The sequence below is a fragment of the Talpa europaea genome (genome assembly GCF_964194135.1).
Source record: "Talpa europaea genome assembly, chromosome: 3".
Taxonomy (NCBI): Eukaryota; Metazoa; Chordata; class Mammalia; order Eulipotyphla; family Talpidae; genus Talpa; species Talpa europaea.
The window spans coordinates 111,311,863-111,326,874 of NC_140069.1; the positions used below are offsets into that span (position 1 = coordinate 111,311,863).

At 35.3% G+C, this 15,012-nt stretch overlaps 1 protein-coding gene across 1 annotated transcript in view; it reads left to right on the top strand.

Annotated features, from left to right (window-relative positions):
- SEMA3E (semaphorin 3E) overlaps nucleotides 1–15,012 on the top strand; it is a gene marked incomplete at both ends in the record, with an annotated part of 207,632 nt that overhangs the window by 97,370 nt on the left and 95,250 nt on the right. Inside the window, one exon of the mRNA XM_084230173.1 lies at nucleotides 7,146–7,306. Within this exon, the coding sequence (XP_084086299.1) occupies nucleotides 7,146–7,306 (161 nt within the window). The remainder of the gene's footprint in view (nucleotides 1–7,145; nucleotides 7,307–15,012) is intronic.

Here is a 15,012-nt window from a genome sequence, read left to right on the forward strand (position 1 = left end):
AGCATTCCCAAACCTATCAAATGATAGCAAATCACATGCAGTCTCATTTCAGTGTCTCAGTATACAACGACTGACCATGTCACTGGTTTTATTTCCTTTGTTATTATAATCGGGCAAATAGATTCAATTTCCATTTAATTAATGGAATATCAAAAGATTACAAAGCTGTCCTGTTGCTGACTGCATTGGAAATACAGTCATTGCTCTATTCAAATTGCAATTGTGAGGAAAATGTGATCTTAGTAGAGAAAACATCCAAATAACACAGTAGTCATTACTTTAGAGTAATACATTAGTGTGGAAGCTACATTTTTTTAAAGGTGCACATAATTTGTGTATCAGGTTGTCAGATTGCTGACATCTCCTGGGGCATCTGGAAGTGATTTTTTTCTTAGAATGTTTCATAACATTAAATTATATAGGTTAAAAGAAAACTTTATTTTCGTAAATATGATACTAAAGATCTTTAATTTTAGAGGTCAAGAATAGAGAATGCTGAGGCTATTTAGCTATTTTGCGCCATGTTAGTTCTTGCACCTGTCTAGAAATGGACACCTAGGTTCTTTTAAAAACAACTACCAAATTAAATACCAGAAAACTCATTAAAAAAAATCAAAGGTTTAATAACAATAACAAAAGTGTTGAAAGAATTTTTGCTTATTCTATTCTGGCACTTAAGAATTTAAATTTCTGGGGTGTAGTAGAGTTTTCTATGTTGTAGCATGAGCTTATAAATATATTGCTGATAAAGAATTGTGGGTGAAGCAAATTTTCCGAGGAAATAAAGATAAACTTGCAAACTGAGATAGATGTGGATTAAAAGAAGGAATAGAAAATGATCCCAAACAACTGTTGGAAGGAAAGTCAGATATGTACTTAAAATACAGTCAAACAACACTGATCATAGTAATCATGTACTTGCAAAGTTTTCTGTTTCATTTAAGCCTATATAATGAACTTGAGAAAAGCCATGTCTATTTGACAGAATATCATTAAGAAAAGTTTATTTCTACAGGGGAAATTTTCATTCAATGCCCTTGGCCAATAATTTATCAACATCAAAGAAAGAAAAAAAAACTTGTATATATTGGCCATCCATTTTGTACTGCAAATCATTTGATTCTCACATCGGCCCAACTAGTTAGTTATTATTATCCACATTTCACACATGAGGAAGTTGTGCTTCAGAGAAGTTCATTTATTTTACACATCCCTGCATATTTGCTCAACAAACAACTAGCACTGGTCTGGGCTCTGGGGAAGTCACAGTTTCTGACTTGGGAAAATGTCACTCCTGTTAACATGGAACTTGCTTCCTGTCAGAGGAAAAAGAAAACACAGAAGTAAAGGAAAATGCAAACAAAAGACAAAACCAAATGCTAGTCATACGATTTAGAATCTTAAAAGAGTGAGACAACTGAAAATACCTAGAGGGAACTTTCAATTCCTTATATTTGGAAGATTTCACAGAGGGAAGGCTCAGATGACAGGAGGAGCCACCTTGGGGAAGCCAGAAGGAGGTACATCAGACAGAAGGATGAGTCAGGGCAAAGTTCTGGAGCCCATGCCTGGAGCTCTGTGAGCAGGGGGTAAAGGGAAATAGCAAGTGGGGTCAGGTAAGCAACTTACAGATCACTATAGACCAGGATTTTAATCTGAGGACCTATGTTTTTAAAGAAAGGATTGTTCTGGCTACTGTGAGATAAAATGGTTCAGTGGGAGAGGAAATGGGGGGAGAATAAAATGGGGAAAATATATATTCCTACAGCATAGTAGTGACAAAATGACTAAGAAAATATATTATGCCCTTAATGTAACTCCTACTTAATCTGTATATGGGGAAAAGGGAGCAGATTTGGGAAACCATGTATAACTGAGAATAATTCCTAAAATTTATCCCAAACTAGTGAAAATGGGTGTAATGGGGAACTTTAAAAATGGAGCTATTAGGAAGATTCCAGAGGAAGCTTAAAGGGGTTCATTGGAAAAGATGACCCTGAAGAAAGGGAGAATGGACAAGAGGAGGGAAAAGGATGGAATTGGAAAGAATTCAAATGCCTGAAAATAAGTTATCCATAAAATGGAAAGTCATGCAATAGTGCTGACTTTAAGTTTTGAGGCAGAAAGGATTCCAAGAAATACCAAGGGTAGAGAACCAAGGTACAGAACAGAGTTTATATTATGATTCTCTTTTTGTGCATAGAAAAGTTGAGAAGGTAATAAAGGTCTGAATATCATATTTGGTGTATATGTGTTAGAAACTTTGTAAGAATACCCAAGAACTAACTAGACAGGGGTAAGCCACTGAGAGCAGAAGAGGAAGAACTGTACAGTAAGAAGGATTCCAGAAGGGAGGGAATTTATCAATTTATCAATTCATATTCTTTCTAGTTTTAACTATGAAAGGCATTTTTCCCCTTTATATATATATATATATATATATATATATATATATATATATATAATTTTACATTATTGTTGATTTTATGCCTCCTCCTTTCAGGTATATTCCCCCTAAAATTCCCACCACCAATTCACCCATGAATCATCACCAAGTCCCTTGTGTTCTCTCCCCTGTTTTCATTCTACCTCCTCCTCCCTTGCAAAATGTCTCCAATTTATAGTTGTTAATTTTGTTTATTTATTGCTATTGTTAGTTTTTTCCCTGATCCCTTATTGTGTTCCTTTATATTCTTCCTATAAGTGAAATCACCTGATATTTTTCTTTTTAATCTGATTTATTTCACTCAGCATAATCCCTTCTAGCTCCATCCATGTTTCTGTGGATGGCATGAGTTTATCTTTTTTGATTGCCAAATAGTATTCCATTGTGTATATATACCACATCTTCTTGATCCAATCAACTATTTTTGGGCATTTGGGTTGTTTCCAGGTTTCACCTGTGGTAAATAGTGCTGCAATAAAAATAGGGGTGTAAGTATCCTTTTGAATTAATGTTTTTGTGTCCTTTGGGTAGATTCCTAGGAGTGGAATTGCTGGGTCATATGGTATTTCCATTTTTAGTAGTTTGGGGAACCTCCACACAGCTATGAAATGAATTTTCTTTAAAATAAGTGAATGAGTCTAATTTTATCAAGTATGTAATTTTGTAAACCTTATCTCTAAAATTAACTTAGAGAAGCGAGACATACTAAAATCCAAATTATGTTATTTTTATAGAATTATGTTGATGGTTAATGTCCCTCTGAAACTCAGGATATGGTGCTAATACAGTGGATGTCAAATACGTACTGAATTTTTTACCAAATTGAATTGCAGTCTATTGTCTCACTCCTAATAAACTTAAATATATTTTTACCTTACTATATAAAATTTGACGTGTAGTTTTCTTCCACTTGCTCTTTCAGGTATCTGCTTTCTCAGTGCATCTTGCTTTGTTACTGTCATTCTCATTTTTAAAATAGTTTTTAAACCTCCTTTCTTCCAACTCTTGGCCACTTCTGGCCATTACACATATCAAAATTGGTTTGTATTTTTAAAATAAATCTGTTCATACAATTGCTCTAAATGCCTTTGAAGTCCTTCCCACTGCATTTAAAATAACATGTCCTTGTTTACAAGCTCCTAATGGAATGCTCAATGAGCAATACACTGTGGTCCCATTTCACATGCCCAGCATGCAGGTTCAGTTTAGGAAGCTATTCATGAGGACTTGTTCTGTTGACTTGTTTTGTAATGTTTTATTACATTACAATATAATAAAGTATAATTATAATTAAGCATTTAGGAGGCAATCAAAAATAATTATGTCATTGAGTTTTAGGGAAAACGCTTTATGATTTTATTCAATTCAATAATTTAAATACACGCACACATATGGAACATGTACAAACAATGATTCTGTAACCTTGTCCCATGGTGATCTTGTATTCATGGAGGAGTTAAGAGACATATAAGCCAGAAAGAATACCATATGATAGTGAATAATAATGATTTATGTAAGATAAAAACACGATGAATCTTATAATTCAGAATTACGCTTTTTTGTTTCCCTTGACTGAGGAAATAACATGCTATTTAATGTTTAGGCTATTCATATTATTTTTGAACTCTTTTTCCTTTTGTTGAAAGTGGCTAAAATTTGGACTATCACAATGCCTCTTGTGGACCTTTGACTTGTGAGGAGGATAGAATCTAGAAGTTCATAGATTATATGAAAGGCTAGCCACTGTCATTGTTAGGGAGAGTAATTAACAAACCATTGAGTTATCCCTTGTTCACACTGAACAAAAAGTTAATCTTTGCCAGGTTGTCTCAATATTATTGCAAACCTTTGTCATATTTGGTCAGAATTGTCAAAATCATCAAACCATGTTGTAAAAAACTTTTCATTTTTAATCTTTAAAGAGGTTTAAGAAAATTTCTAACTTAATTTTCTGTATTTAGTTTTCACTAGCAATAACTACTTTATGTGCAATTCTGTATTTTATTCTTGAATTAACTTTAAGATATGCAGTAAATAAAACAGTTGAATCAGAAAATAATGAAAAGGTAAAGCTCTGGGTCTCAAGAAGTTGCTATTTTGCAGGTGACAGTGAAGAAGTGTGCATTCAGGAAGGAAACACCCCTCCCTTTGCAATCTATTTTTGTTTGAGAACTGAAAAACGTGTACTCTCTCCTTCCCATCTTACACATGGACATGTGGAACTTAAATATATATTTTGACCCAGTAAAGAGAACTGTCTTTGTAATATATTGATGTCAATGAATTTTAAAACTATTTCCCTTTCAGGTTAAAAAGAAAGACCATGAAAGGAAATAACTAAATCCTCCATATATATCTTCATTGACAGCTGATAATTAGCATGCAGCTTAGCAATAATAATTAGTTCCCTCTTGAGAAAATTTCCGGATGAACTCTAAGTTGGTGCATCTCAGTTAGTCTTGTTTCTTTGTCCACTTCCTCCCCCCAAGTAATTCATGTTATTTTTAGAGTAGTAAGAAGTCAAGATGAGCTCCCTCCTTTTAACCAAGTCAGCACTGTCCATTATTTGCACTGTGTTTTCTAGAGATTACCTGAGATTAGAGTTTCTTTTGTCCCCCTCTTCCTGTATGTTCTGATTCTTTCGTCCAGGCAGCTTGAAGCAATGCAAAGGGATAAAGAATTTAGCATTGCTTGGTAAATATACCAAGTCCACAGACTATAATTTGGACCTAAAATCATTAGTATGACTTAAACGCTGTCTGTAGATCTGAAAAGAAGAAAAATTCTTATTGAGGAAACAAAGCTTGCATGAGTTTCTTGTACCTTTAGTATGCACCAAAACACTTCCAATACATTTTGTAGCTACAGAAAATTAAGAAAAAAATTTCAGTTTTCTCAAAAGTAAGCTGAAAAATGTCACAAATACATAAGTCAAAGCAACATAAAAATTTCTGTATTTTACAAAGTTTATAAAATATAATCTAAGGCAATTAAAATTAAAATTCATGTTACCTGAATTTTCCTGTTGATGATGTTGAATTATTTTGACTTCTATTCATCCAAGTTTTAAATATTGAAAATAACTTTCATTGCATTTGTTACTTGTATCAGACTGCAAAAAAAAAAAAAAAGCATTCAATAACTGACACATTCTTTTCCCTGAGTAGACTAAATTTTTCTTAGTTGCTTCTGTAAAGCGTTATATATAGATTATTGAGTCAGTGTTAACAAGGAACAAGCTTTTGAAAAGTCTCAGTTTTTTTGCTTTTTGACGCTGGGGACCAGAATGTGTACTGGGGGTAACTAAACTGTGTGAGTTTATAGTAGAGATAGACACCCCATCTTCTGCATTTGCATAGTTAATAGCAAAGCACTTCGGTCACCTCTTATCAAATTTTGGCACCAACATGGGCCAAATAATCTTAGTTATGCTTAGTTATGCAAATAATCTTAGTTATGAAAACCTCTTTTTTTGCATCTAGAAATGAGCAGTTTCTACCCCATATATATGTATAAAGCACAAATATTTACACCTAATGGTTACTTTTAATATTTTGTCTTAAAGTTAAGGATATTGGAAAATCATAGAATGGTAAGGAAGTATAGTTTGATTTGCAGAGCAAATTATGTATCACAATCAGGATTTATACTTACAGATGTGGATAAAAAAAATGTAAGCCAACATATTGGTATGCTTTGGTTAGTACAACACTTATAAAATAATGTATCTACTGCCAATTCTGAACTTCTTGGAATCAGTCAATGACACTATTCTGTTTTATGGCAAGAGACAAAGTGGACAGTTGCAAATCACTAACCACAGTGCTCTTAAGTTGCAAGAATTTTTAAAGAAAACTGTAGTATATTCATTGGGTTTTATAAGTTTAAATGACTTTAAGAATTATTCTGCAATGTATCTTCATAAATGAAATTGTTTATTGCTTAAAGTACATAGATGGCATCCAATTTCATGTATGTAAACATATCGTGGCAGCAGCTTCCTCTGAAAGCATCAAAATTAAGCTCCAAAATCCCTACAATTTAAACCATCATCTGGTCCAATGATAATTTAAATATATTAAAAGTCACTGTTTTAACTACATCCCTGTAAGTAAGCTTAGAGTGCATGAGATCTTTAAACTTGCTCAGTGGCCACTCTGTTAGCTTTGAAAATAAAGTTTCCACATTGTGCTTTAAAGGACTTTATAAAACATCTTCATGTTACATTTGTTTGTTTTTTATAATGTTTTATCTACTCCATTTTAGAAATGCAATTTGGTTAAAAAGTTAGAATTTCAAAGTTTTTAATTTTTACAGAATCAGAAATTCACAAAAACAAGTAGAAATTCATGTCTCTCTTTCTATATGATAAAATGTCTTTTTTAGATAGTACTTTATAGTAAATATTGTGAAGAAGTCTTTCCGTATTTAAAACCTTATTTACCTTACACTTTGAGTTGAATTGAGGCTTTTAGATTCATGCACATAAAATATTTTAATTTGTGCATTAACATTCATTCTCAGTTGCACTATATATTTTAATCTTTTGAATAACAAATTTAAAAAGCTTTATATTTATGATAAAAGGAATGTTAACTACACAGTTCTAATGGATATGAAAATAGAACCATGAGAAAAATGTTATAAAGGTATTTGTATTTAATCCTATTTTTAGTGTACATTTCCTGTTACATTTCAGAGCTCTTGGATCTAAACAGAACGTCAATATTTCATAGTCCTTTTGGATTTCTTGATCTCCATACAATGCTGCTGGATGAATACCAAGAAAGACTCTTCGTGGGCGGCAAGGACCTTGTATATTCCCTCAGCTTGGAGCAAATCAGCAATGGCTATAGAGAGGTACAGAAACATTAAACTGTATCAGGAGGGAAAGAAAAGAGATGAGGGATAGATCTCACATGGGTGTTATGGGTGTTACTTGGGTTATTTTTTAATTTTGAGTGACAATTTTATTGAAAGAAATAAGATATTTATTAATAATGAAATCATTTTGAGAAAAGTTTATAAATCATTGTGGATGACTGTTCTAGACACCACTGATCTCTGTATTCCCATAAAACTTCTGATTGGTATATTTGACATTCCTCTTCAATGATGGATCTGTCACCACATCTAATATGTTAAGACCTAACTATGGAACACCATGAATTATATCAATCTCTCTAGACATTTTTTTAACTGCAAAATCCCAGCCTAAAAAAATATGGATATGTGAGCCTAATATAGCTAACTCATATTGTTCCACAGGTAATAGCACTATTTCAAGTGGATGCTCCTTAAACTTGATGGCTTAAAGTAGAATATTATAACAGGCATGTGTCCAGCATTTTCAGGAAAAGGTTAACTATGATAAAAACAAAAATAGTTATTATAATCCATGCTTATACAGAATTGAATTGAGCTAACATTTTCTTCAGATACATATCAACCTTACACAAAGCATGAAGGATTATTTAGACCATAGTATTTTTTTAAAGATTTATTTTTATTTATATCTACATATAAGATCTGTGGTGCAGGCCTGAGGTGCAGGGGTGAGAAGATTCACCAGAGACAGAATGGGGAGCAGAACAGGTGGATCTACTGAAATACACTGCCATGGGGAGCATCAGGCAAGACAGGCGACGTCTGCTGTGCCATGTGGGTTAGCTGCCTTGTCCAGAATTGAACTCATGGAACCTTAATTCAATCTGACAGTTGTCCTTAGAATAAATTTGAACATAAATAGAAATATCATGGATCACTCCCACTGAGGAAAAACCATGCAGTGGCTGGCAATATCTTGATAGTGCTGAAACTTTAATCCCTGCACCAACAGGGAGGCCCTAGACAAAGTGTTTTGGGGTATAAATATATGTATTACATAAGACATTTTCTTTATAACTTATTTTTGTGTCTCAAAATGATCAGTCCATATATTTGAAAATCATCTTAAAGTATAGCCCCTAGAAGAAATAATTTTAAATGCTTTGTTATTTCTTCTGGTTCTTACCTCTGTATTTATAAATAACATTGTGTACAGACTTTGAATCATTCACACTCAACCATCTTTCCATTTTCAGAGGGAACCTAGGCTTCCAAGTCCTGAGAATTTCTGAAGTTATTTTCCATGAATCTGTTTACTTATTGGCTTTCCCTTTCAGGCATTTAGATTTCAGTTTTTCTAGTGTGCAGAGCCAGTCAATACTGTCTATATGTTCTAAAATGTTCTGTTACTTCCTTTGCTTCTCGACTCAAAATCTGTTTGTCCTTTTTGGATTACATCTTTTTACTAGCATATTAGTACTTGTAGGGTAGAGTGGAAGCACATATTATGGTTTACCTCCTTCCTTTTTTCTGCCATCTTTAATTTTATTTTTCTCTGTAGTCCTCAAAAAGAGATGAATTCTTCTCTTGCTATATATATATATGTGTATAGATATATATACACACTCACACAAATATAAAATATTTATATATATGCATATATATGCACACACATCTCTAAGACTTCCAATGATTCCTTCTTCCAGCCAAATTTTAATGTTTTTTTCCTCTCTCTCTTTGGATATTTTTTTTTTTTTTGCCTACTAACGGTGATGTTCAGCACAAGACCCTTTTCTTTTCCTCTCAGGTCATCTCCAAATTGCTGATTTCTTGTGAAGGAATATCTAAGTTAGAGATCATAATTATTGGAGTAATAAAATAACCCCTGCTATGAGCTGAAATCCCTACCCAATTCATATGTTGAAATCCTAATGTTGATGTATATTGTCCATCAGAATTTGACTATATTTGCAGAGAGGGCCTTCAAATCAGTGATTAAGGTACAATGAGCCCTGTAGGTTGAACCTTAATTCAATCTGACAGTTGTCCTTAGAAGAAATTTGAACATAAATAGAAATATCATGGATCACTCCCACTGAGGAAAAACCATGTAAAGACCCAGGGAGAAGGCCAGGATTAAACTGAATAACTGTCCTGCATTCAAAGGCAAATCTTCATTTTATGGGGCCTGAAGTGTATACAATTTGGTGGCTGTCTTCAGGAAATATAATTAATTCAAACAAATTTAAAATTTGCTAGGGTCACACAAGGGCCAGCTGCCTGCCAAGGGTCCTGAGGCATAAATTTCATTAGCTCAGAGATGACTTAACCCCACTTGCATTGGTTATTTTGTACTTTTACTGCCTGTTTCAATGGAATTATTAGCAATAAAACTCTAAATAGGCTGTTTGTATTTACAATAATGGTAGGGTTAGATTGAGGTCTGATTCATAGACATTTTGTGTAAAAGAATGAGCTTAAAGAATGAAGGTCTCCAGGTTCTGAAGAAATGATGTGTCTTTTTTGGACCAAGATCTCCTTTCTTTTCTGGTTCCTGCTCCCTCAACTATTTATCTGTTGTTATATTTTTAATCCCTCCTGCTTTGCTGATTCTATCTCTAGGTTTGTCAACCTCAGTAATATTGCTAATCTGAGTAAGTTAAATTGGGGAAGAATGTACACTATGCTTTATAGGATGTTTAACTGATCTCTGGCTTCTGTCAGATGTCAGTGGAACCCTCCCCCTACCCAGTCATGACAATCAAAAAGTTTCCAGACATTTCCAGATACCCAGGGAGACAAAACTGTAGAGGGTCAAGCCATTAAGTGTAGCCCATTCTGTAAGTAGGATTCAGAGCCTTCCATGGAAAAAGAAAAAAATTCCCCTAAAATATATATCTACTTAGTGATACCTTCCCTTGGAGTCAAGTACCTTTAAAGCATAGCCAAAGTCTATTTCTCTGTATTCTCAACGTTTTATTTATTTCTTGGTTTTTAAAAGTTTTTATGTAATATCTGATACCTAAAAGGATAAAAATAGTGCAAATATTAAATAATGGTAGAGTTATTATGCTTTATATAAAGCATACTACCAATACGTAGGAACTCACCACCCAATTCAAAAATAAAAAGATCATCAACCCCATTGTAGGTACACCTGCCTTTGCCTCCTTTTTTCCCTCATGCTTCTTGCTACCTTAAATCAATTACTACTCTGGATTGTATGTTTATTCTTTTTGTTTTTACTTTCAAAAATTTTGTTGTCATTATCAATATTTCCCTTTACAGTATCTTGTTTAGTGTCACTTGTTTTGAGCTATGTACAAATAATATATAATAATATAGTGCAGTTTTCTGGGATTGCTTTCTGTTTTGTTTCATTTAATAATATTTCCTAGATTCAATCATGTTACTTGTAGCCGCATTTTATTTATTGTAGGGGTAGAATTGTGAATTAGGAGCACAAATTAGATTTCTAGGTTCAAATTTTGGCTCTACATTTACAGTATCAGCAAATTCCTTAACTTCTTTATGTCCTCTGTTTCCTCATTGTGAAGGAAGAAATCTTAATGTTCTCTGAAGATAAAATGTTCAGGACCAACAACTATGCCTGGCACACGTGTGTAAGATATATATAAGTTCTTGTCAATTTGACAAAGTATGTTATGTGCCATATATTAAGTCATCAAACAAGTACCCCTTCCCCCCTCAAGACTACTACTTCTGTGTGACTTTTTCTACCTCCTTCCTTGTTACAGTGAAGGAGGGACTTTTCTCCCTTTACGCTTTTTATTCCAGCCTTTTAACTTTTCTTAAGGAATAGTTATCTTCTGTCTCTTCTACTTCATTTCTCCTCTGTTTCTACAAAATTAGAAACAAATATGGTTTTTTGGTAGGGTTCTCATCATTTGTGTGTGTCATGGCTCCATTTGGAATTCGGGTGAAGTCTATGAACTCTTAAATAAATAAATATATAATATCATAAAGCAAAATATTTTTTTAAAGATGTATTATTTATACAAGTACTGGGTACAGTCAGAAACACGGGAGGGTGAGAGAATTCACCAGAGCCAGAGCGGGGAGCAGAATAGGCAGACTGACGAAGAAGTACACTGCTGAGGGGAGCAGTGGGCCGCAGGAGAGGTCTGCGCACCATGTGGGACCCTCGCCCAGCGGCCGGGGATTGAACCGGCACTGCAGAGGCTGCGGGCAACTTCGCAGCCCAGTGCTCAACCACTGTGCCACCGGGGAGGGCCTCATAAAGCAAAATTTGAAAAAAGTCATCAAAATATAAATACATTGGAATATCATAATGATAAAATAACAATTTGTAATATAAAAACATTTGACATTTTAATATTTAACATATTACATAAGAAGACTTAATAGCAGATCTAATAAGTACATAACTTCAAATTTATTGTGAGTGCTGATATTTTGTGATACCGGCAATAACTAATGTAATATTAAAATATCTGCTATTTCTCTTGGTAATTAATCCACAGATACTATTATTAATGCTTGGGTTTGTTTCCTACATTTATATAATTGAAATGCTGAATTAGAGGTTAGTGCAAATAATGTTATTTTTTTTCTAATTGAAATGGGTACATTCCCTGAATTCTTTTTTCAGGTCACAGTTAACTCCCGCTCCATAATTTATGACTTACAAAGAATTCTAAAAATTTTGAGTGAATATAAACATAAATTTCTCAGGTTAGCCAAGACACAGACTCTCATGATCTACTTGTTTACCTCTTTAATTTAATCTCCACTTGCCCAAAACCAACACATTGCCAATAAATCACTTTTTTTTTTTTTCATTTTATTTTTTATTTATTTATGAACTGGGGTATAAGCCAGAGTTGTAGGGGCATGAGAGGATTCACCAGAGATAGAATGGGGAGCAGAACATGCAGATTGACTGGTAGACACTGCTGAGGGGAGCAGCAGGTGAGACAGGAGAGGTCTGCTGTGCCATGTAGGTTAGCTCCCTGGCCAGGGATGGAACTCATGCTGCAGTAGCTGAGGATAGCATGATGGCACTGAACTTTAACCCCTGAGCCACCAGGGAGGCCCCTAAATCATTTCTATTAGGACTTTTTCCCCCAGCTGTATTGGATATACTTGACATACAGCATTGCTGAGGTTTAAGGTGCGCAATGTGTTGATGTGATACATTTATAAATTGTGAAATGATTACCACCATGGTGTTAGCTAACACATCTGTCATGCTGCATGATCACCATTTCTTTTTTTGTAGTGAGAATATTTAATATCTTCTCTCTTAGCAACTTTCAAGTATTATTAGCTATGAATACCATCCTGTATTTTAGGCCTGCAGAACTGATTCATTTTATAAATGGAAGTTTTTACACTTGGATCAATATCTCCCCATTTCTTCAACACCCTGTCTCTGACAACCACTTTTCTACTCTTTCTGCAAATTTTATTTTTTTCATTTTATTTTTTTTAATGTTTTATTTATTTCTGTGTAGAAGAGCTGGGGTAGGCCAGCGGTGCAGGGAGTGAGAGGATTCATCCAAGACAGAGTGGGAGCAGAACAGGCAGATCTACTGAAATTCACTGCTGAGGGGAGCAGCAGGCGAGACAGGAGAGATCGGCTGAGCCATTTGTGAGTTAGCTCCCTGGCCAGGGATCAGAGATGGAACTCAGGCCTCAGTGGTGATAGTGCTGAGACTTCACCCTTAAGCCACCATGGATGCCCTCTTTCTACAAATTTTATAAATGCTACCACACATCATTTGACTTCTCCATCTGACTTTTTTCTAGCCACCATTTCATTTAGCATAGTGCTCTCAAGGGTCATTCAAGTGGTTGTAAATAGCAGGATTTCCATATATCTCATGGATAAATGATAACCCTTTATACATGTATGCCACATCTTCTTTAGTCATTCATCAATTATTTCTATAACTTGGCTACTGTGAATAACCCTGCAGTGACTAAGAGAATGCAGATATCTGTTTGAGATTTTGTTTTTATTTCCTTTAAACATAAATTGAGCAGTGGGTTTGTTGGATCATATGGTCGTTTTATTTTTTTTTTTTTCAAAGATTTATTTATTTATTTATACAGTCAGTAGTGCAGAGGGTGAGGGAATTCACCAGAGCCAGAGGGGAGAGCAGAGCAGGCAGACTGATGAAATACACTGCTGAGGGGAGCAGCAGGCAGCAGGAGAGGTCTGCACGCCATGTGGGACCCTCACTGGCGGCCGGGGATGGAACTGGCCCTGCAGAGGCTGCAGGCTGCTTCGCAACCCAGCGCTCAACCACTGCGCCACTGGGGAGGCACTGGTCATTTTACTTTTAATTTTTTTTATGAAGCTCCACATTTTCTGTAGTGACCCTACCAATTTATATTCTCACCAACAGTGCACAGGGGTTCTGTTTTCTCCACAGCTTTGTCAACTTTTGACTTGTTGATACTAATCATTCTGACAGGTGTGAAGCGATATTTTATTGTGGTTTTGATTCTCATTTCCCTGAAGATTGGTGATATGAAGCACCTTTGTTTGCCCTTTAATACCTCCTTATCCTTATACATGCTCTTTCCCTAGAATATCTTTCAAATGTGCCTCTCTTCCTCCTCCCATCTTGTTCCTGTCCCTTGGCCCCCTCCCCCTCGATGACTCCTCACCTTCAGTTATTTCCTTCCTCCTCTAAACTTGATTTGGAGGTTTACCTAGCCCTTCCTTATCCTGTGGTGTCATATTGATTCTCATATTGTATTAAAATTTAGTTTACTTCCCAGTCTACTTTGTAAGGTAACTTGTTAAAAGTAGGTACTGGGACCTCCCTCGTGGGGCAAGGGATTAAGCCCAGCACTATGAAGCAATTCGCAGCCTCTGCAGCATGAGTTCTATCCCCTGCCAGCTAGGGAGAAACCCACATGGTGAGGCAGACCTCTCCTGTCTCGCCCACTGCTCCCCTCAGCATTGTATTTCATCAGTCTGCCTGTTCTGTTCCCTGCTCTGTCTCTGGTGAATTCTCTCACCTCTGTCCCCCTCACACACACCTCTGGCCCCAGCAGTGTGCTAAATAAATCTTTAAAAAAAAAAAAAAAGAGTAGGTAGTAAGTTGTGTTTGCTTTGAAGATGTAAGCACCTAAAGCATGTAGACTCTGAAGGAATGAAGGTGTTTCTGTTGCAAATGCAAACATTATCTGATAAGTCTGTTTTCTTCAGTGTTTGCCCTCTTGTAAATCCCATTTACTATTGTCAGAACCACTTTCAATCCATTATTCTATAATTACTTTTAGGTTAATTTTGTCTGCCTTGTATTCTCCCCTTCCCTAACCATCTATCATCTTTCCCAATGGTAAACAGGGTAAGAATCTTATTTGACATTGTCTCAATTTTTATTTTGTCGCCTTGTCATACAAAATGTTTGGGTTCAAATAGAGGAAACTATAGTCTAGGTGAAAAAAAAAATTAAAGCATCTTGAGACTTTTTGATTATAAATTGACAATATCAAGACACTAATAACAGGGCCTCCCTGGTGGCACAAGGGGTTAAGCACAGCACTGTGACATTATCCGCAGCCTCTGTAGCACCAGTTTGATCCCAGCTAGGGAGATACCCACATGGTGCAGCAGACCTCTCCTGACTCGTCCGCTGCTCCCCTCAGCAGTGTGTATCAGTAGATCCACCTGTTCTGTTCCCCGTTCTGTCTCTGGTGAATCCTCTCACCAGCCCCACCTCTGGCCTGTACAAGAA